The sequence below is a fragment of the Diachasmimorpha longicaudata genome, chromosome 16 (assembly GCF_034640455.1).
Source record: "Diachasmimorpha longicaudata isolate KC_UGA_2023 chromosome 16, iyDiaLong2, whole genome shotgun sequence".
Taxonomy (NCBI): Eukaryota; Metazoa; Arthropoda; class Insecta; order Hymenoptera; family Braconidae; genus Diachasmimorpha; species Diachasmimorpha longicaudata.
Genome location: NC_087240.1, coordinates 4,730,873 through 4,754,302, shown reverse-complemented (window position 1 = coordinate 4,754,302; position 23,430 = coordinate 4,730,873). Strand labels below are relative to the sequence as shown.

Below are 23,430 nucleotides of genomic sequence, written 5' to 3'. Positions count from 1 at the left end.
ACTTGTACTTGAACCCTCGTGGAAAGCGAAACGATGCAAAGACGATTCCGAATGTTAAAGTATAAATAAAAATTAACGCTGGTACGTTCAGCCGTGCACATCGTTGCCTGTACAGATTCTATTTCGTTCCACGTAATAACACCCTTAACGAGTAGTCAAAGTGCTCATTTATGAGAGCAACAATTTCATGTAGAATGAAAGAGTCAGTAACCTCATTGATAGATGAGAAGAAATTATACATAAAATTGTGTAATATAACAACTACTCTTATCCAATTTTTGCTCACATCCATTTAAAATGACATAAAGTACTGCCGCAAGTATTTATGAACTGTAATAAAAGTAAACAAACAAGTGTAGATATTTATTGTTCTTTTCCCCCTCGGGTAATGAATTACCTGTAATTGCTGTGCGAGAATGAGAAAATTATCCGGTGGAAATTTTTTTCAAACGTAAACACGAGCGAATAATAAATGCGGAGTGAGAAATAAGAACTTGAACTGTTGCGAAGCAAACAGACATTTTTATTTTTTAGCTTTAAGTCAAATACGTCGACTGGTCTTTCTCTATTTTTTTAAAATTTTAATTTATTTTTTATTTATTTTTCCTTAAAAAAAACGGGACAAAATCAGTGGGAATTTTTCTCATGATAATATTTAATTTTTTAATTTTTCTTAAACAAAAATGGATCTGTGGGAGAACAAAGATCATAAACTTTATAATCAAACCGTTACAAAGATTCTGAGTGAGTCACGCGGGTCGTCTACCTGCTGATAACCCGTGCATTGGCTACCATGTGCACCAGAGGACAAGAAATACTCAAAGTTAACTCGAAACCATTGAACCATAGTTCGTTACACCCACGCAAAATCCAACCACAATTGTAAAAATCGACATACCATATGTGTGTTAGTCATGACTAGAGAATGAACTCATAGCTGTTGCAATAGAAATATTTGTGTCAAAAGAAAACCCGATTAAAGAGAGAGAAAACGATTATTTTTAAGGCTCACGATATCCCCCGGGTTCCAAGACAAGCGGTACCTGGACAATTGGTCCCCCCAACCCAAAATTCGTCGGATAATTTTGAAATAGTAAATATTATTTTTTTTTGGAGTAAAAAATTGTAGTGGAAATTACCGTTGGAACTTCTCCCCGGGGACGATCCCCAGGACAACAGCAATTTCAATTCTTGTCTGATTTGTAATTATTAAGTCGGAAAATTCATCGATAAGTGGAGAATGAAGGATTGGCTACACTAACAGACAATAATTAATTCATTAAAATAGTAGTCTCATCCGCTTTGCGATGATTGACAACTCCACAAGGTCATGGTATTTGAAAAAACGAAGATCGCAGGTATTTTCCGTTGGAATTGATCTCCCTCATCACCCGGAAACACCTGTCCGATAATTTTCTCGAGGTCATGGATGAACTAGGGTCGTCGCGCGACGTAACATGGGACAAAAGGGCGAGGGTTCGCCGAAAAATTGTTTTGGATCAGGTGCTGCCACCTGCAGGTGCCATTAAAAGTCCTGTAAACAGGTTTTCAAGGCGGTTATAACTCCCACCAAGCCCTACGTCCTCTGCGCGTGCGCGAGTTCTCAGGTAATCTCTACCTTTATCTTATACCCCTCCATGAAAAATTAATCCCGTCCCATCGTGGAAGAAGAGTAATTTGTTCTAATTTCAATCGTCGAATTATTTCCGTAATTCAATGGCTCGTGGTGGGGTGCGTTCTGCATTTATTAATCGATAAATTTTGGAGGTCTGTTTGAAAGACTTTCCCGCTCTTTCCCCACCGCCGCGTACCTTTTTTCAACTGGCAGGTAAAACCGCCGGAGCCGCCGAGGATATACCGGTCAGTAGTCGGTGGAGCGTCGAGACCGCACATTATTGCATTAGTGTATGGAATATTTTTTTCATTAACTGGATTGTTGTGTGTGATTAACAAGAACAAAATCGATTTTTTTTTGTGCCGAGTGACATGAATATCTAGTTAACCCAAGGTAAGTCATTTTGGGAAATCACCAGAACAAATAAGTCACACGATTAATTAAAATGATCGGTATGTGATGGGGTAATGAGGGGCAATTAAGACAGCGGATTGACACGAGTCTGAGAGCGGAGATTTCTACTGACATTTGGGGATTTTAATGCCGGGTGAGGAGATGATCTTTTGCGTGCGCGGCTCCGCTGACATTTAAGTGCCGTAAAAACTCCCAAATAACCGATTTAATTAATTTCCCGTAATTAATGCGGATTTTCCAGGGGAACGTTGACACGATATCGCACCGTCGAGTGATTGATTCCATTGGAAAGTATTTATCGTCGGGGTATTCTTACTTTTTATTTAATTCCAAATAATTTTCAAATCATCGAATGGTGAATTACCTGTGAATACAGTAATACATGGAGGGGGTGGGGGAGGGGGTTCTAATGGTCGGTTACAAGTTAAAATTGTGATTCCAAGCGTGTCGAAGACAGGAGGAAATGAATAAGAGCCACAGGTGGAAAGGTTAGGTACAAAAGGATCCGGTGACTGAGGGGTGGTGAGAGGGAATAGGACGAGACGGTTGATACGTGAGCATCGATATATTCACCCAGGAAAGGATGGCGTGACGTGCATATTACCACTAGCCCATAGATTGCATGTACCTTGTACACAGCACCCATGGGTTTTATGTGCTTTGTTTTATTTTTTATTTTTATTTATTTTTTTTTTCTTTCACGTCCTCTCGTGGAGATGGTTCGAGGGCCATTGCAGAAAGTTAAGAATTGTTTTAGTCCTTTTTGTTGGGCACAATGCAGACGTAGAGCCCTCCGGGCGCCATGAAGATCCTCCCGAGTTCTTCTCACGATTCCGGTTTCCATTTGCTGAAGACTAGAAAATTTTCTAAATGCAGATACTCGGGCGGTTATCATTTTACGGTGACTTAGACTCGTATTTTTTATGGTTTCATTGTGGATACGGGGGTGGGTTATGGTTTTGTTTTTGGATTGGAATAGTGGGGGAGGGTGGGAGATATGGGGAAGCTGGGGTGGTGGGTCATGGGGTGGAATAATGTTTAGGGGCGATTTTGGGGAGTGAAATGGTGGCAGAATCGCGGAAATGGAATCAAAATTTATTGTCGAAGAGGTTTGGGTGGAAGGGAGCACTGGCAGAAAATCTGAGTCGATAGATTAATTGATAATGAGAAGCTAATTTTTTTAATCAAGTCAAGAATTTTTTGGAGGGAAATCTTTTGGATTTTAGAACAGAAAATTGGGGAATTTGTTCGGCTAGAGTTGATTCGCGGGATCAGATTTTTGTTATTAATAAATTATCATCATTTTTGGAGCAAGTGGATTATTTATTTATTGACAGTATTCGTCACATAAAACCATGCGTTTATATAGTTATATACAATACGAGAAGTTATATTAAAAATATAATAATTTAGATTTTAATTTTATTTCGGTTAAAAAATTCATTCAGCATTTGGATCCATTTTTTTTTCAATAATTTTGAAAATGTGGGGGTGGAAGTTATCCCAGGATACGAAGGTCACGAAGCATCAACTCTATGTTGATCATAGAGAGGACAATTCCCCGGAAAGATATGACTTTCTTGACAATTTTCGAGTCAGAAGTTTCTTAATTAAAAAAAAACGAATTTCTTTAAAAAATTGCACTCAGTCTAGTCTGATTTTGTCGGTAGAAATGTCGTCAGAATCAGTATCGCAATTTAGATGTTTAACTTGGGTAAGAGCTGGGCTCAAGTGTCGATGCACCTTTCGAGAGTTCATACTAGGCCGCTTGAACAATAGTGAATGACGTCATTGACTCACACCCGAGGGTATTCATAGTTGAGCAACGTGGGGTCCCCTTTTTCGAGTGGCTAACTAGTTAATTCATGTTTGATCATTCATCATTCGTCATGTATTGATGCAACTCATCCCATTAATGGGCGGTAGTCTATGGAAATATTTACAAAGAAATCCGAGGAATTGTTCAGGAAAAATTTTAACCTGGAAAACTGGACTCCTTTACGTGATCGGGAAATACCTGATAATTGTAATGCTCTTGTATGAGATATGCTGATATTCTTCCTCTCGAATTCGCCGAAGCAAAATGCAGCAGTCGAGGTGATGCAGAAACACACAACTCGCAGAAATAAAAAATAAATCTTGTTATGGATTTTTTTATAACAATAATTCTCTTCCGCGGATTCCCGAGCCTTCAAAATTTATTGGATGTTCCTTCGAGTTTTCCAGCGCAGAACCGATCGCGATATGATGTCCAATCAAAGCTCCGGCGGTGCGTGTGCGAGAATTTTAATCAGCAAAACCGATCTCTTCCATTATAACTGATAATTTCGGTTATTTTCTCTTGAATTTTAAATCACCTCCTGAATATTCTACATCAAATCATGTAAAAATGATAAATAATTAAAATTCAGGATTACATTCCCCTGAATTTTTACAACTTTCATTAATAAAATTTACAATAGTCATTGACTTCGCCAGCAAACACTAAATTTTTTATGTTACTGGAATTTTTATGGAAACGCTTGACAAAAATTTCCAAAATGTTTCCTTTCTCTACAAACAACTTCCCAAATTCTTAAGAGATCGGCTTTAATTAAATCTCATATTTGTTCAAGTTGTGAAATCCTAAGATACGCTGATTGCACAATACGATTAAGTTAAATAATCCAAAATTAATTCAGCACCAGAAAGGCGACTTGTGACATTCAAAATTATCGACAGTAAATTTGTCAGAACATTTCAAAAAATCAATGAGTAGTTTCTTACAAACTTTACGCAACAATACGAATAATAAAAATTATTCATGTGATATTGTCTCAGATTATACACTAAAGGGCTTAATGAAAGACTGAACATACGCTGTGGGAGAGATTCGTAAATGTGCACTTTCACCATGTAAAAGTTGGTCTTGTGGAGATGGTTGACTTTCATCATCCAAAAATGTGTCTTGGAACCACTGAAAAGTGGGTCTCATTAAATACTGGATCGATTTCGCATATTATTTTGGTCGGTGAAGGTTGTAAAGTCAATTGCCTCAAAAAAATGGGGGAAAAAATTTCGACTGCGTGAACATCGTATCACAGAAAATTGTAGTGATTGGTTCCACTCTCTTAACAAAATTTTTGTGAGCCAAACATATCAAGTTGCCATAATTCCCTCTAATTATGTAGGAACCATCCAAAATAAATAGAAAGATCGATCGAGTTAATTAATTAAATTATTCTTTGAGATGTGCACCAGATAAACTGAATCGAATTAGATTTTTCTGTTGATCTTTCCCTCCTCAGATATTTTTTAAAAAGAGATAGAAAATTTAGAAAATCTTCTTTTATATTTCTTGAAATTATTTGCCAAAGGATATTCCTATTTCCATTTTTTAACGCAACAAAAAAAATTATTTGCAATGACTATAAAGCTGCTAGATGAGGGGACAACCATCAGAGCCTCCAGCCAGTCGATCTGATAGAAGGCATGTGACCATTACTTTTTGTCTTATTAGTGGTTTTCTTTTTTTTGGTCATAACAATTTCATTGGTAATAAACTTCCGAATGGACCTGAAGCAATTCCCTGCCTTCGTAACGTTTATACAACCACATCTAGTCTACCGGGTGTCTACAGACCTTTATCCAGCTCTTCGAGTCAAAATTTTCATAATAAAATTATTACGAAAATTCCAGAGTCGACTGGGTTCGAGTTTCGGTGACAAAAAAATTTTTCCCCATCCAAAAACGAACTTTTAAATTGTGGATTTAGTTATAAGTTACCTAGGGGACAGTGCGGATAGTGAATCATCATCATCATCATCATCAGGTCCTCGTGATAGTTGTCTCTAGAATTCGTGCTCGGTCGGGAGAGGTCTCAGATAGACAAAAAAACCCACGAGGACGAGCTATTTTTTTTTCTCTCAATTATCATCTCTCGTGTGTTCAACCCGGAGACCAGAAACGGTTACAAAGTTGATTACGTCATGCGGTGTCGCTCTGATTATGGAACCGGCGTGGTGGTGTATATAGATGTGTTTTTTTTCCCACCTTCATTTCCATTCCTTTCTTCCCTGTCGCGTTCGCAATCTCGCAAACTGGAGAGTCAATTTGACTTTTTCATCCCGACGATAATCGATTGAATTTCATTGCTCACTGGCTCTCCGCTTTATTCGCCAATTTTTTTTCGCTGATTGAAGGAATGATTCATCGGTATCAAAGGACTGTCATTACCATATGTTACGACTGGAAGATTGACCTCCGATTCCGGAAGCGTATGATCCTTGATTAAGACAACTTCCGTTTTTATTAATTTTTCGCAGTCATCTCGGTGATTTTGATTGACTAATCGCATTCTCTAACGACCGGAAAATGAAAAATTGAGAATTCAAGGATTCATAAATCCAAATGATTCATTACATGATTTTCCATATTATTATTCGTTATTGAGGACGTGTAAGTTGACGAGACGGAATTATAAACATGTGATGAAGTGGATTTCTATGTCAATTTACGCACTCGGGGAATTTACTGTCGAAGGAATGAAGTGGGTTATAAATTGGTGGATTGTTTCGTAATATTTATTCGCAAACGTCGAGAATTCTTAATCGTTCGATGTGGAAACTCATTGTTGGAAAATTAATGGTCAACGCCTGGAGGTTTGAGCGGATTTTTTAATGTTTCTATTGCAGATCCTCAGGAATCGAAAGGATATTGAGTTACGGTAACAGTGGGCGAGATAAAAGGCGAGTGTATGCGCAGGAAATTCACCCGGATATTGGCTGATCAAAATAGAGAGAATGTATCGATTCCTTGAAAATGGTGACTATTTTTTTTTTCATTCGAAAAAAATGTTGTAAACGTTTGGATAAATTTATCAGTTGTAAGGGCAGACCGTGACTCGACCGGTAATATATTTATTTTTATTTTATTGCTATCAATTTCATTGCCATATTCTGTAAAATGATGATGTAAAAAAACATATCCTCGTGTTATGTGACCTTTTGAGTCATTACCATGGCGAAATCGAGAGTGAAATAACAATGTGGTAATTGTGAAAAAGAAGATTTTTTGATGACTTTATCTCGAGAGCTATCGGATAGATCGACGTGAAATTTCACACAATCGTGTAATTGGATGATGCTAATAAGCCTCTTAATTAAAATATACAGCTCTGATTTTTCAATTTAGAATTTTTAATTTTAGTTCAACTCCGTTGATTATCGGCCCCGATTTTCGTTCTAAAAACGGAACGTTATTTAGTGGAAAATATTTTCAGTCATATATTTCCCAATATCCGTAGCTCTGGGAGCAGGAAACTTTTGTCAAGAATTCTCGAAAGTAAAACTGAAAATTCACTCTTCCGTTGCTTTCACTTCCACAAAAAAAAATTCAAACTCTTGACGTCTTCATGAATACACTAAGTTGTGGAGAAAATGACCAGGTTCAATCTCAAAGAAGATTTTTCCATTTCACCTCATTTCCTGTCCCATACCTCACAAGACCAACCAGTTTGTAACCAGAAATTTCGTCGATCTTGAATTTCCATCCAATATCTTGGTGCCCTCACGAGCATGATTGAATATTCGCGTAAAATGCTATTAAACCGGTGGGACTAGACGAGCGGAGTTGTCGAGGATAAGGGTATGGGTGCGGATGCAAGGTTTGCAAGTGAAAGTGTCGCTTGATTCAGTCTCCAACACACGCATATATCGAGAAAATTCTGATTTATCCGGCAACGGGATTTTTAATAGCCCGTATCATGTGTAGCACAACGTGGATTCCGCCATCATTATTATTATTTAATAATAAAGTCAGGAGCGGAAAACGGTGGACAGAGGGAGCAAAAACTGTCTCCACTCCTGTGGAAATGTCTTAATTTCAAAAGTCTGTTTAAAGTAAATGAAAATTCATTGTGAGGAAACTTTCAAATTATTCATTGACAGCAATTTTTCTGGAAAAACCGTGAGTTTTCTGAATTAATTGATAACTTGATTGTGGACTTAAGACGTATTTTTCCGACTTCAATACTGGAAAATAAAAAAAAATAATTTCCTTGTTTCTCAATTAATGCATAAATTTTTTAATCTTCAAATTAGAAGAACTTTGAATTGCATCGAATTGCTACACTATCTTTCCACTTAATCGCGATAAATGCGGATAATTAGTGATAATTCTCATCTCAGTATTATAATTGTGCAATCAAGAGCGAAGACGAGACAGTCGTGAGTCAATTCATCCGGTGGAAATTGACATTTGTCAACTCCTCGCTGCATCACTTCGTGTCCAGTAATTGTGATTACTGTCATCACTATCCTGCCACTATTTTAATTAACCAGAAACACGTATGGGTTATTAACGATAATAATGATGATTGAATCGATCGTTATGTTGCACTATTGTCTCAAGTTTTTTTACCTCGATAAAAAATTGATGAGAACGCATGAGTGAATTTCCTTTCTACATGTGATAATTACGTCGTTCTTATTTCATCGAGATCATTTGTACAATATTTTTAAATTGGACAAATCGTTGTTGAAGTGGAAAATTCAGGTCTGAGGATTCTCCACCGATTGGATCACTCACATTGTGAACAAAATTAGATGAATATCCGTAGATGATATATGTATTTCTTTTATGATTTTTTTTCAGATTTTTTTGTTGTTTTATTTCGAAAATTAATTACGGAGCAGTAATTGGCTTTGATACGAACTTTCACTGCGGCAATTTGACAAATTGAGATCAGTCAGTAAAACGTTTTACATAGACATGGTCTCTCTTTTTTTATATATTTCCCTATACACATTAATAAAAAAATTAAAAAATAATTATCACTGAAAATCGATTGTCATATTTCAAGTCTCGTCCGTTGTTCTCCACCTCGCTATGTAATTATATCGTTACTGAGTGATTTTACAGTAAAATGTCAGTAAACACTTTTTGTAGACAATTCAATTATCTACAAAAAAGGTTCTTTAACATCCTCCTCTAAATCAACGCCCCGATGAGATAAACACGATGATAATTATAAAAAATCTTTTTTTTCAAGCCCATCTCCATAACTCATCACTGAAATATTCAATTACGTCATCCGGGAATCGTTTTAGAGAAAAATATCAAAAAATATTGTCTCACGTTCATTGTTGGATGAAGCAAAGAACACGTCATCGACGAATTCACAAAAAAAGAGATCGTTTCGTGGGAGAGGACTAAAAGTGTGAATGGTCCATTTTGCCCTGTTCGCCGGTATTTTTTCACGTCATAATAAAAAACCCTAATGACCAAATCTAATCGGGAAATTGAAATTTCACGGAATTCGAAGGCACAGGATTTTTCCACTTGTTCATCCCATATTTGAGTGGATACAGACGTTTTTGTCTGTAATGATCAGCCTTCCCTCGCGCTGCAGATGGTGCCCGTCCTGACAGGCGCCAATAAGCGTCCGGGACGAATGTCTCTATTTGTCTATTACTGTATCCTCTCTTTTCCTGGTGGCAACTGAGAAAATGTATAAAAACGGTATTGAGACTTTCAACATCGTCAACTAACTATCACAAGGACGCCTCCAGTGAGTCTGGAATTCCACCCACAGTAAATTATAATTGACCCGAGGATTGAATGATAATGATAAATTAATAATATCGAGTTTTTGATCTTTAACTGGTTTTAGAGATCTCGGTGGGTATAGAGGACAACGCAAGGTCGTTTCGTCTTTGACATATACGCGCACGTGTATGTTGTATGTCTACTTTCATTTCTTGGGAGAGACCTATCGTCGAATGTCGTAGAGAGTCTAAGTACCACTAGGATATTATGCCGTTCACTTAGTGAATATATGCTGATGCTGTGTATGGCAATGAGAATCATTTTCCGGTGTCTAGATGAGAAGAAGTCCCGATGGATTTTTCCATTTTCACTTTGACGAAGTGAATTAACGTCAAATAATTTCCGAGCTGGGGAAAACGTTGAATTTCGTAGAAACTCATTCAATATTTGTACGATTTGTTATTAATTAACTTTCCAAGTTTTTCGAAAAGTGAAGGGTACCTCTTTGGGTGATTAATCGATCTTGGGAATATCTGGAGATTTATTTTTACTGTCAACAAAATTTGTGGCCTTTTTCCTCTTCAATTTATTTCGAATTCGAATATTTTAGTGGAAATTATTGTCACTAGATTATTTCAAGTATTTGGGGATATCTGCGGTATAATTTTCATTGACACGTGATCCAAAACTTTCGAAATGACGGAGGAATCATTGTGATCGAAAACCTACAGCGCAAAAAGCACAAATGTAACCGTAATTTTTTATCAATATAACTAATGACTAAATACACAGAAGAATGCGATAAGGAAAGGATTGTGGATAGTGTTGGGTCTAGGAATGCCGTTCGGTGACTTCGGCAGAATTTCCACTTTGCACTTACGCGTATCCACTTCCGACAGTTCAGGTTTTTTATGACTCGTCAGTGATGAAATGAAAAACTCGTAAAGAATAAAAATAAAAAATGAAAATAATTTTATTTGATTGATTGGACATTTCCACCGCTGAAAGACAGATGAGTGATCTTCCAGGCAGATCCCTGGTCAGACCAATGCATATGTTACTATGTATCCTTGAGATATATATTGAATGTTATGTAAGTGTTTGGTTATTGGCGAGATACCTACCCGCCGGCGAACACGAGCCTGTCACTGCAAGTTTGTCCCACTTTCTAATCAAGCAGTCGTTTATACTTTTTTTTTTGATTTTTTGTTTCAGTCTGTTGTATACAAACATCGATACATTACCACCTATTTGCAGATCATTTCAATCACTCTCCAATAGATAAAAATCTGGAGCTTTATCAACTCGCGTAACAAAAAAAAATATTTTAATGAAAATAGTTTTTTTTTTATTTCGATTGGAAATTTGGGTTTTTGATTTTATGTTCGTACGTGTGTGCGTACATATGTCAACGATCTATCCTACTCTGTAGATTAAAAAAATTTAAGTGGATTAATTCCCATTTATATGAAATGCCAGGAAATATTATTATTTATATTAATTAATTTGTAATTCAGATATACCTTCGGTAATTAGATCGCAGTGGATAAAATTCCGTGAAAACCTTATTGCATGATTATCGCGAGGTAACAACCTCTTGATAATTTTGAAAAAAATCATTTATTTCATTAAGGAATACGATATATCAAATTTTAGTCGACCGCGTGTTGGTGGTGTGCGCGTGTATCATGTTGGATAACTAATTTATTCTCGTTATTATGCCTCATACCAGTAGTACTGGGGATAAGTTGGCACGCCATGTCGTGGGTGTAGAGGTATTGTCTCGCGAAGAATGTAGAAAGTAAAGTATTCTTGAGTAACCGAAGGTGCATTTGATTCAGCGGTACAAAGTATAGGTTTCAAAGTGGAAAACGTAAGATAGAATGGTGCATTGAGAGGCATCTTCCTTTTGCTGTTGAAAAGGTCATTTGATGAAGCCAACGTGATATATTTTCTACGAGAGAAGTACCGTTCGCCTCAACCCTCTCACTGTTCACTTCAGAAGGTGTTGTTGCGTTATTTTGTGGACAAAAATTCTAGATATTGCAATTATCACTGGTGAAAAAATTTAATCCTGAGGAGCCACCAATGGTGCAAAGATGATGAATTGAATATATGATTTAGAAGCTGGCAATTCGATGTGTCAAACCGGTTTTAGATTTTTCTCCAGACACATCTCTCATGCATGAAAGTAAGACTGACGTGCGATCCTCACGGGATAAATATCGTGTGCGAATTTGTGCGATTAGTCAGTCAAAATCACAGTTTCTATTGCATGTCAGTAATGGAGAAAGAGTTTTATTATACGATGATAACTATAACTAAGAATGTTTATCTATTTACCGAAAATTGAATTCTCCGACGTTGAGGGAATATTTTGCAATTACTTCGAATCATGAAATTTATCTCATAGCAAATTATTAATTGATAAATAATAATTTTGAGTTGAATGTTCCAACACAAAAAAATAGTCTCCTGCGAGCACTCGTTGAGCAAAAAATTCTGAACTTCGTCGGTTTACAATTTGTCACAGACATCCTTGAGCCGTGAAAAATTGTTGCCTCTTCCCTAGCAAATAAATTAACTATCAAATAAAATACAGTACAAGAATACAAATGTTATCACCATTTCCAAATAATTCTCTCAATATTTTCCTTTGAAGTGCCTACTCGTAAAACCAGCCATTAAGCATTCATGACCACACGTTGAAAAGAATGTTTTGCCGTTGTGGCTTCCGCCATTTCTCAGTAGATATTATCAATAATAAAATAGTCCTGCGAATGGTTTTCCCACTCTCGTCAGACTAGTTTCCACGTGATAAAAAGTTTCTTTATCCTGCGGGTCCCTTGGGGCATTGTTGCCGATTTGAAATTGCCGAGCCAACGCCCTGCGCACTAAACTCAATTCTTGTTTCAATTTTTTTTTTCCATATCTTTTTCTTTATTTGTCCATTTATTTTTTCCCTTCCTCCTCGTCGATTTCTGCAACAAACGCATAGGGCTATAAGTTGTTTCGGCCGTCACGCGTGCCTTTGGTAGCCCTTCGGTGAATCAGGGTTCTTTGTGGCCGGCTTTTTCAGGGTCAACCACTTTTACCTCTTCACACAGGCGCACTCACATCCTCCACATTTTCAAACATAAAAAATCGTAGGAACAACTTATCGGTATTAATGATTTCCTAGAGGAAAACCTTCACTTTTCAAAGTCTACCTCCGGCCCTAATCATCTCAAAATGCCATCACCCAATCTATCACTTATTTAATGGACATCTGATACAAAAGTGCTATTTTTGTTTGCGTCATCATCGCAATTTCTCATACATACGTAAAGACCCTGGACCGTTAAATTTTTAAAGCTTTTTTGTTGCCCTCTACTGTGGGTGCATGCAGCTCGGGATGTGCGTACAGGTACGCAAAGAAGAATTGGCAAAAAACGTAAAGAAATAAAAAAAATAAATAAAAAAAGAGTTGAGACAAAACATCGTCTGGGAACGCCCGGGTAGCCGGTCTCACGGGCATCACACACCAGAGTCTCTATAAACCCTCACGTGAGAGGAAAAAATTGTTTTTACGTTCGTTTGATCCTTCCCAATATTTACAAATTCAAATTGCTGGCCCATCACGCAAAATATGTATATGCGAATAATTATATCTGACACATTGCATTTTTGACCGCCAACATATTTAGTATATATGTATATGTGTATATGCTCTGAGGATATCTAATATATATATATATATGTGCAGACATATATTCCGGATATATCTGATATATTTTATTTTATTTGTTTCGCAACGAGAGCAAATTTTCGATTTTTTGTTGTTTTCAAAATTTTGCCAGGTTTTTTTTTTGTATCACCAAGCCACCCCTTCATGGGGAGCACTCCCCTGTGTATTGATAAATAAATAACAATAATATAGATATAGTGAATATATCGTGTTCGATGTGGGGTAATACGAGGGAAGAAAAATCTGGTGAGAGAGTTATTGCCATTATCTGAAGAAATTTTGTTTTTCCATCTGTTATCAGTGCTTTAGACAAAATGTCGGACTCTGGTGGCACTGACAACCCTGCATTCAGCAGTGAGGAAGAATCTCACGAAAACAGCTGCACAGAGAGTAATCGGGAGGATCAGAGAAGCAAGTCACCAGACAATAACACTTCCTCACAAGTTGGCAATGGACATTCCTTCGTGTCCCAGCACTATGTAGAGCCAACTAGGAAAGATAGTGATGCTCAATACAAGACTGAAACGCGAATCGAAGTGCCTGGGGATACGGAGAAGAGTCAAAATCCTGCTAAGGTCAATGGAATACATGCCAATGGTAACGCCGATGACGCGAGCTTTTTGAATAATAGTGTTGCCAGCGTTCAAACAACTGGTAAGCTCTCACGATTCGCATTCCATGTGAATAGGAAACTCATTTTAATGTTCTCGAATTATCTCCAAGTCTAGATGAGATCGAAAAATTTTTATCAGAATTTTTTTAACAGAAAAAATTATCCAAACGATGAAAAAAAAATTTCTGAAGTCCCTCAAGAGATCAATTTTCGAGTGAGTGAAGGTCAGTCATTGACTCACTTGGAATGCAATACCTCAATTTTTCCAGTAACATTTAGCTAGATTTTGCTGGCCCAAACAGGACTTGCTGGATAACTCATTAATTTTTCTCTCAATGTTGAATTAATTCACGCTTGAAGAACGCGTGCGATTGATTCCAAAACGAGTTTTAAAACACATACGGAAAGTCACCTGTGTCTCCCCCCCATTCATAACGTTCCAATTTACCCATGCACTGAGAATATGAGGGTCAGGAAGTGTCGAATTTCACCTGGCAACTCAGTGACCTTGATCTCACTTCATTCCATATTGCAGATGGTAAAAAGGAGCAAATTGAGGCCGTGAATCTCGAGCTGGTGTCAATGAGGCCCTACGCTACCGGAAACAATCACCAAAAGGGGCAGGAGGCGTGCGATTTACCAAATGATCCATATGAAGAGTACTTCGTACCAGTCAATGAACATCGGAAGTACATCAGGTACTAGATTAATCTCTGCCTCATTGCAATTACCAAATTTTTAGGTAAAAATTCGCTGATGATTCCGTGTGGTATTTTTTTGAAGGGAAACTTTCTTGAAAAACTTTACAACCGAAGAATTTTTACCAAAAAAAAAAATCCCACGCGAGTGTTCTGCGGAAACCTAATTATCTCATTTTTCCTCTTCACTTTCCACCGATTTCCTCAATAAAATAACTCTTAACCCATTCATCAACTCTCATATCCGCTTTCGAATCTCAAAAGAGAGGTAAAAAATTCGTATTAAAAGTTGTCGGTGTCATTTTTCATTCAAAGTGATACGCTCCCCCCCGATACTGGAAGGATAAGACATCCGAAACTCGCCGATCTTCTCCCTCTCGCATTGTCTAGCTCTCCTTCTCTTTCAAATTTCACCCTAACACCCCGTCACATTAATCGATCTCCATTAATCAGAAAGAACAAATGCCAATGCCAATTAAACGTCCAATCGTTGAATTTATGCTCACACGATTTCATTACAAATAAAATCCAACAATTGACTGGATGACGTTTTCCCCTGTTGCAACATACCACAATGTCCCAATCGTTCAATCAATTTTCTGGTTTACGTCCCACAGAGTCGTAACCAATCACGCAAACTTCCCACGCTCCACAAGCCAAAAAAAAAAAATCAAAGTGAAATATATTTTCGTGAAAAAAATATACATAACATCTTCATAATTACGCCGAAATTCTCTTCAAATTGACCGCAGCAGTTCCGAAAATTCATTTTTTTCAACGGAGGAGCAGTAAAAAAAAATATCTCATTATCGAAATCCCAAATAATTAGCAGCAGCCCAAGCGCAGATGTCGAAACGACTGTAGCTGGTGTACGTTTCGATTTGGGACCGGGTGTTGGCCGCGAGGGACTCAGCCTGAGAGACCCCGCCGCTGGACTCGTCGACTATTCCCATTGGCTGAATGCCCTAAGGTACCAAACGCCAACGCAAACCAACCCAACAAGAATAAACAACCCAAAAACCTCAAATCATCAACTAGGAGTTGGCTTTGACGGAGTTGGATTCCCCCCGCTCCTCCCCTTGGAAGAAATCAGATGGCAAACTAACTCCCCTCCCTCCACCCCCTCCCACCCTCTGCTTTCGAAATGCGTCGGGTATTCATGGGAATCCACGTAGAAAACAGAAAATAAAATATGAATAACGGTGATCATGAGGGAATTCATCGAATATTATAATGTGTCATTTCAGTATAGAAATTGAAAGACGTTGAAAAAAAAAGCACAATGTAACAATGGGGAAAGCTTTCTAATGACTCACACTGTGACCTTGCATTGGGAAAAGAATTTCTAGAATAAATTTCATCTGAACCAGATAAATCGCATGTTGAAGTCAATGTTTATATTTTAGAAAGGGTCGAATATTTAATTTAATCCCTGGAATATTCAAATTTGTTTTCTGCATCGATTTGGATGGTGAAGTGATAAAACTAGATTAATTGACTTATTTCAGAGTCGACTTGAGGATATACTGCGATTTTTCTCGGTTACTTATTTCGAGAATGTTTATTTTTCTTCTCCCAGAGCAGAGACTTAACGGAAAGCTGTATAAAATTGCTTCAAAATTGTTAATGAATTCAGGTAAAAATGTTTAATGCCCATGAATTTGTGTTTCAGAGGTGAAAAATTGTACGTCACCAAGGACAAGAGGTCAAAGAGTTCGTACTGGAGGAGAATGGCCTGTTGGGGGTTTGGCTTAACCGTACTAGCGGTGGCTCTCATAATAGCAATTTTAGCAGCCAGTAATATTGAATTTTAATATTAAAAAAATCCCACTAGTTCGGTAATTGGTGCGCATAACTCCCCCAACGAATTGTCTGATTTAATGGACAGAATTGGAGTTGTTATACTATCTAATTACCAGTATTTCAATATTTTATTAATCCACTTACCTTTCAGCCGGTGTTATTCTAACGCAAGAGGCAACTCAACCACTGGACAATGCACCACCGACTTACGATGATGTCAAAGCCGCCGGAAGCAAGGAGTTCATTAAGAATCCACCGTCAAGTCCACCACCGGAAACATCCAGTTTCACACCATGGCCAACGACCGACGAGACTATATTCAAAACAGTACCTGAAGCACTGAATGGCATTATCTGGTTGGACAACCTCACGTGGAACGATGAACTCATGGATCCAAAATCCCGAGTTTATCGAGATGTATCCGCTGAAATTGAAAACAATATCCGTGAAAATTTCTTTCCATCATCTTCATCTGTTATCAAAGTATACAATATTACAAATGAGGGTCAGGTAATGTTCAGGATCAGTTATCCGCCAATATCCACCCCGGAAATGATGCAAGAGAGCATTGAAAAGATGCTGCGAAACAATGGAAATACCATTGGAAAATACCACCTCAATAGAGTTCATATGAAGCCACTAATTGACGAGTGTCAATACGAAAATATGAGTTGTTCCGGGGATTGTAAATTTGATTACACGACTGGTGTATTCACGTGCGTTTGTCCATCTGGAAAAGCTCTGGATACAGCTGGAGCGAATTGCACTGACGACGGTGATCTGAGTGATGTTGGTATGGACATTGAACAGCCAAAACTCACAACAGTTGAAGACACCGTCCAGGGACGAAGTAGTGCATCGATCTTCGAACCTCGAGGACACGATCACAACGAGCCCTGGATGCACGAGCACGATCATCATCATGAAGTTCACGGAACTGTTGAACCAGTTGAGGAATCTGAACCAGAACCGGAAGTAACTCCAACCCACAGCACCAGTACTGAATTAACTCCAATGGAATCATCACCAGAGCCAAGTTCTCCACCCGAACCGTCAAGTATTCCTGCATCGGAACCGGAATCATCAGCAGAACCGACGTCTCAATCCGTTCCAGTAGCTGAACCGACTTCTGAACCCGTTCCAGCAGCTGAACCAACTTCTGAACCGTTGCCGGTTGAACCTGAAGTGAACACTGAGCCGTCGCCATCATTTTTCGAAGTAGAAGCACCTGCAGAACCAAAATCGTCCCCAGAGCCGACTAGTGAACCCTCTGCGGAGAGTGAGCCTTCACCTGAGCCAGACGTTCACGCAGAACCCGCGAGTGAACCTTCACCAGAGCCGACAACCGAAGCAGAACCCACAAGTGAACCAGTTCCTCCTGAAAATGAGCCTTCTGCGGAGCCTGAGGTTGTGGCAGATCCAACGAGTGAACCAATCTCCGCGGCTGAACCGTCTGTCGAACCGATCAGCGAACCAGTTCCTCCCTCAACCGAACCATCTGCAGAACCAAAGTATGTGACGGAACCAGTGAGTGAGCCAACATCAGAACCTGAACCGCCTTCAGAATCCATCAGCGAACCAGTTTCTTCTGCAACTGAGTCATCCGTAGAACCAAAGTTCACAACAGTTCCTACCAGTGAGCCAATTCCTTATGGTGAACCATCTGCAGAACCGACGAGCGAACCGATTTCAGAGAGCGAGCCATCAGCACCCATCTCTGAAGGTGAACCCATAAGTAAACCGATTCCTCCAGAAGAACGGCCTGCCGAGCCTACAAGTGAGCCGACCCCTGCCAGTGAACCATCTGCGGAGCCTACGAGTGAACCCTTCGCCGATTTCACAACACAATTAATTCTTCAGGCACAACCACCTGTAGAACCTGACGCAGAACCTACAGCTGAGCCAACATCGAATGATGTGCCCTCTGTAGAACCTCCTGTGGTACCTGAACCCTCGTCCGAACCCACATCCGAGCCTGAGCCCTCTTCAGAGCCACCAGCTGAGCCTGAGCCCTCTTCAGAGCCACCAGCCGAGCCTGAGCCCTCTTCAGAGCCACCAGCTGAGCCTAAGCCCTCTTCAGAGCCGTCAGCTGAGCCTGAGCCCTCTTCAGAACCGACATCTACGCCCAAGATCCCCACCGACCCATCAGGAATCATCTCTCCGAGGGTAGACACCACAACTGATGCTCCAAAGACACCTCCAATGGGATCATCGGCCATAGAACAACCAGAACATCCAACAGAGATAATTCCAACTACCACACCTGAACCAATTCTCTCAGGATTCCATCAACCCTCTGAAGAATTACATGTGCATTCCAGGGTAGCAGGTGGAGCATCCATCGAAGCTGAAAGTGATGAAAGCTCTGTAGCTACTTCACCACCAAAATCATCGGACGCAAACTCACGAACAGATATTCCAGAAACTGTTCACCCCACAGACCCAGTACCAACGTCTGTTGACTCCTCCCTGGAGGATGATCCCAACAGCTTCCCAAAATTACCAGAAAATATTTCCAAGAATATTGAGCCTCTGAACGAAGCCTTGAACACCCCCTCATCAACAGAAGCCCCGACATCGACGGAAAAGCTCGATGACATCCACCACATCCACGAGATTATCCCCGAATTGATCCCTGAGCACGTGACCCATGAACCTCTGGAGACACCTGCAGATGCAATCCAAAGGAGTTCACCAGCTCCCTCATCGCACTCGGAAGAAATACCTGAATTCTCCACGACTCATCCACTGCACCCAATTATCCTCCCCAACGGCAGTCCTGAGAAATCTCCCGAGAAAGCTCCCCCAGCGGAAGAAAAACATCAAGAAGACATGTCCCCTTTCCTACCGGACGTAGTTCGTGAAAAAGAGATGCCCAAAAAGGCGCCGCGTCTAGACAAAGACGAACAAGACTTCCCAAATCCATTCGAGCCGGCAGTTGTCGAGGATGTGATAATTCATCATGAGAATCATAAAAATGGAAGTGAGTTCACGGACTTGACCAACGAGGTAGGACAATCCCACGTTATTCATCAGACCGGAACAACGCGCGAGGAAGACATAAGTGGAGTTGACAACGTAACGATGATACCGACAACAGAGAATGACACGCATGCAGTAGACACGAGTACTGAGACATCATTGAGTGTTGAGGACGTTGAAACACGACAACCTGATGACACCAATGATACGGATATTAGCCAGGTTAACGACCTGAATATCATGATGAACGATGACATTAAAGTTAATCTTGGTAGCACCGAAACTGCTGATGTATTGGATTTGTCAAAGGTCAGTTTACCAGGGAATGTCACGATGAAAATGAGTACAGAAACACCCCACGAACCTAGTAAATTCGAGGACAATGCGGTTGAGGATCAGTACAACGATATAGTTGATGAAAATGTATCCAAGGATTCTGAGAGAAAGATAAAGACAGCAGCGATTAACGAGCAGATTGAGGACACGAAGATGATTCCGCAGGAAAGTAAACCAGAGGCAGACGCTAGCATTGAACCAGAAACTGAGAGCACGACATCTAGGACTGACACTGAAGCCAAACCAGTGGCTATCGAGAAACAGAACGAAGAGACGAACAGATTCACAACAGAAATTCCGATTCTTCCCATGGAAATACAACAGGACTTATCAACAACGGAATCAGCTGATAAAATTGAATCAACTGTCTCAATCGTAACCGATGCTGAAGTTAGTTCACCAGTGACAACAACTCAGGCATCTACTCTGGAAACGAAAACGACTGCTCAGGTGCCAATTTTGCCCGAAGAATTTCAAACAACAGAATCCAATGACATTATGAGCACAACCCAGCAGATGCCAATGATTTCCAATGAGACATCAACCACACAGCCAATTACAGAAGAAATTTCTGAACAATCACCAGAAGATTCTATTGAAGTCAAGAGTACAACGGAGAAAATGACAATAACCGCAAGTGATTCAACCCCACCCATTACCGATGTGGTGCATAATGATGAGGACAATAAAACAACCGAAGCAGTTACGTCACCAACAGTAGATATCAAACCAGTTTCAGAGGTGATTGTTGATGACCCTGAGCCAGTCACTTTCGATCGCAGTCGTTTCTTCCCAACGACAACTGTACAAACACTTGTGGAGGAGATTCCGGAGGACTTACTGGGAGTTAATCCACTTGATGAGGGGGACGAACTCCCTGGGACAATAGCAATTCCAGAATCCACAGAAATACAACTGCCAGAAACAGAATCGGTCACCACAACTGAAAGAGCTCCTTCTGTACCAAAACTGAAGATCGTCGAGATTACATCAGATAATGATGGTCCCCAGGTAAATGACTCAATCAGGTATTCATCCACTGAATCTCCTAAACTGGAAATGTATGTCACACCATCTCGCACAACTCCAGAGGTGATTCCAGTCTACGAAGAGGTGGAGGACGATAGCCTAAATCCTTTCATAATAAACCCATCTAAAATAATCCCTACTGAGACCTCTGCGGAAAAACCTGGAGCCGAAACCTCTCCAGAGGCTCCATTTCCAACAATGTTATTCTCAAAATGCAACGCCGGCCAGTTCCAATGTTTGAACGGAACTTCACGCGATGGTGCCTATTGCGTAGAGCTCTCCTCGAAATGTGATTCAGAGAACGATTGCTCCGACGGCTCTGACGAAATCAACTGCCAGGAAGACGGTTGTCCCGGTAATTTCCAATGCGCTAGTGGCCAATGTCTCAAGCGTCACCTAGTTTGCAACGGAATTGTCGATTGCGACGACGGAAGTGACGAGGAAAAATGCAGCGATTGGACATGTCATTTCGACGAGTTCAAGTGTCCCAACAACAGATGCATTCCCGACCTCTGGAGATGCGATGGCAGGCCAGATTGTGACGATCACAAGGACGAGTATTCATGCTCTGAGAGCTGTGGAAACAACGAATACCTCTGTCCCACCGAGAACTGGTGTATCCCCCAAACATTAAGGTGCAATGGACTTCCTGATTGCGCCAATGGAGAGGACGAGAAGTTGTGTGACTGCACAGTCGATCAATTCAAATGTAGAACAGGGGGTTGCGTCAATTTAGATCAAGTGTGTGATGGTGTGGAACACTGTCCTGACCATTCTGACGAGTGGAACTGCCTCGCTGCCAACTTGACCATTGACAAGACGCAGGCGGATGACAGAGAACAACTGACACTTTTGAAAATCAAAATGGGAAGTGAGAGACTCTCTGTTTGCTCTGATGACTGGACTAAATCTCAAAGTGATGAGTATTGCAAAGCACTAGGATATGCTGGCTCTGACGTCACACAGACAACTGTCTATACTGGGGAGGGTTCAGTGTTGAGGCTGAAGACACCTCCAACTGGTTCTAATCTCCTTGCTAATCTCATGAAGAAGGATGTCTGTGAATCGGGGGAGATAGTCAAGGTATCCTGCCAAGAATTCACTTGCGGATCACAAGAGAGCGAGGGCCCCACTGCTAGATTAGTGGGTGGTACACCTGCTGGAGAAGGTCAATGGTCAAGTGTAGCCCTTCTGAGAGAAGTCAAAAGTGGTGCTACGTGCACAGCAAGTGTCCTTGGACCCATGCATGCTCTCGCAAGCTATTCCTGCATTTATAAACACCGACAGAGTCCCAACTGGGAATTGCAAACCGGAAGAGATCTTCAGCAATCAACAAAAGTCAAGAGTATTGTTCCTTATCCTGAGGTTAAATATAACCAGTTCCTGTATGACAATGACTTTGTGCTCATTGAATTGCTGGAGCCTTTGGTTTTCTCGAGAAATGTCAGTGCTGTTTGTCTACCCAGTCAACAGTTTCAACCGAGGGATCTGTGTGTCACTGCTGGATGGGGATTCCCCATGAATGGAGATGTTAATTTGAAGCTCAACTTCTTGCCAATTCCTACTTACGATACTAAAGAGTGTAATGCTACTAGTCATTACGCTGGATTTATTAAGGAAAATTATATCTGCGCTGGGTTCACCGGAACGGACAAAGGAACATGCTACGTAAGTATTTCACTAGGAAATATTTAGTAGAATAATTATTTTTATTGACTTCGGCCAATCAGAATGCAGTACTCGGGGTCATTTGAGACCCAGGCTGTTTCATTCTACCCCATACTCTTCTTTTTTAAAAACATAAAAAACTCACCAGTGCTGTTGTCCTCAGAATGACGAAGGGGCACCATTGATGTGTGCAACGGAGACAGGCAGATGGGAGATCCAGGGTTTACTCAGCCACCACAGTAGATGCTCAAGAGGGTATCCAGCAATTTACTCAAGTTTAGCACCTGTTATATCTTGGCTGCATCACTCAATCCCAGCACTTCAAACAAGAGTTTGAAATCTCAATTAATTTTCAATCCTGTGATTACAATTCCGTCGAAAAAAAATATCAGAAGCCCAATGCATATATACTCGTTCTTCATTAAAAAAATGTCTATTCTCCCATTCGAGGAAATGTAAATATTGTATAAAGGAACTTTGTTCAATAAGAGTTAAGAAAAGAGGCAGTGATTTTGAGAATTGACGATTGGCTGCATAATTTACCCAGTGGGTTTCATAATGCTCTATCAAAAAATCATTCATGAGATGAAACAAATTTCTATTGAAAAAGAAAACTAGAAATGTATGTATATAATAGGTATTATTCAGCAAACGAAAGCATATATACTGTTATTAAATTTTAACTTAAGGTGAATTAACCTGGACAGTCACTCCCCTATTTTAATCGTTCACTTCTCCAATCCTAACATTCCTTTGGGAAATCCCAAAACTAAATAAACCAATAGACAATTACATCTCCCATATAATCTAATTTTTTTTAAATGAACAATGAGTGACTGCCCAGAAAAACGCTGTTATTATCAATAACTATTGAATAGTCATGTTATGTCCAAGTATTTTTATATCACAAGTGAATTTAAATAAATATAATATCTATATGATACGAGGGAAAAATTATGTTCTTCGTAATGGCGTTGAATTAATTGTTGCGCTTCAATTGCTGCATTACTTTTTCGAA

General features: G+C 39.7%; 2 protein-coding genes across 3 annotated transcripts in view; one reads left to right on the top strand and one right to left on the bottom strand.

Moving 5' to 3' along the window:
* The window catches only part of LOC135170122 (uncharacterized), a 34,349-nt gene extending 17,691 nt beyond the window's left edge, over positions 1–16,658 (bottom strand). The window contains exon 1 of the mRNA XM_064135654.1: positions 16,542–16,658. The gene's annotated coding sequence lies outside the window, so the exon portion shown is untranslated. The remainder of the gene's footprint in view (positions 1–16,541) is intronic.
* LOC135170117 (mucin-2-like) lies at positions 1,701–23,353 on the top strand. Of its 2 annotated transcripts, XM_064135638.1 has the most exons (7): positions 1,701–2,008; positions 13,585–13,937; positions 14,432–14,594; positions 15,424–15,564; positions 16,267–16,391; positions 16,549–22,412; positions 22,576–23,353. In XM_064135638.1, the coding sequence occupies exons 2-7, from the start codon at positions 13,598–13,600 to the stop codon at positions 22,747–22,749; spliced, it is 6,807 nt and encodes a 2,268-aa protein (XP_063991708.1). In that variant the 5' UTR covers positions 1,701–2,008; positions 13,585–13,597; the 3' UTR covers positions 22,750–23,353. The 2 variants fall into 2 exon arrangements, with proteins under 2 accessions (XP_063991708.1, XP_063991709.1); XM_064135639.1 differs by lacking the exon at positions 15,424–15,564 and having other exon boundaries at positions 1,702–2,008.
* Positions 23,354–23,430: the final 77 nt, after the last annotated feature.

What these genes read in the sequence shown, in the direction of transcription:
- LOC135170117 (XM_064135638.1), top strand. Translation starts at nt 13,598, where the DNA reads ATGTCGGACTCTGGTGGCACTGACAACCCTGCATTCAGCAGTGAGGAA. An exon ending in TGCCAGCGTTCAAACAACTG is followed by an intron (nt 13,938 to 14,431) that starts GTAAGCTCTCAC and finishes TCCATATTGCAG; the next exon opens with ATGGTAAAAAGGAGCAAATT. An exon ending in GAACATCGGAAGTACATCAG is followed by an intron (nt 14,595 to 15,423) that starts GTACTAGATTAA and finishes CCAAATAATTAG; the next exon opens with CAGCAGCCCAAGCGCAGATG.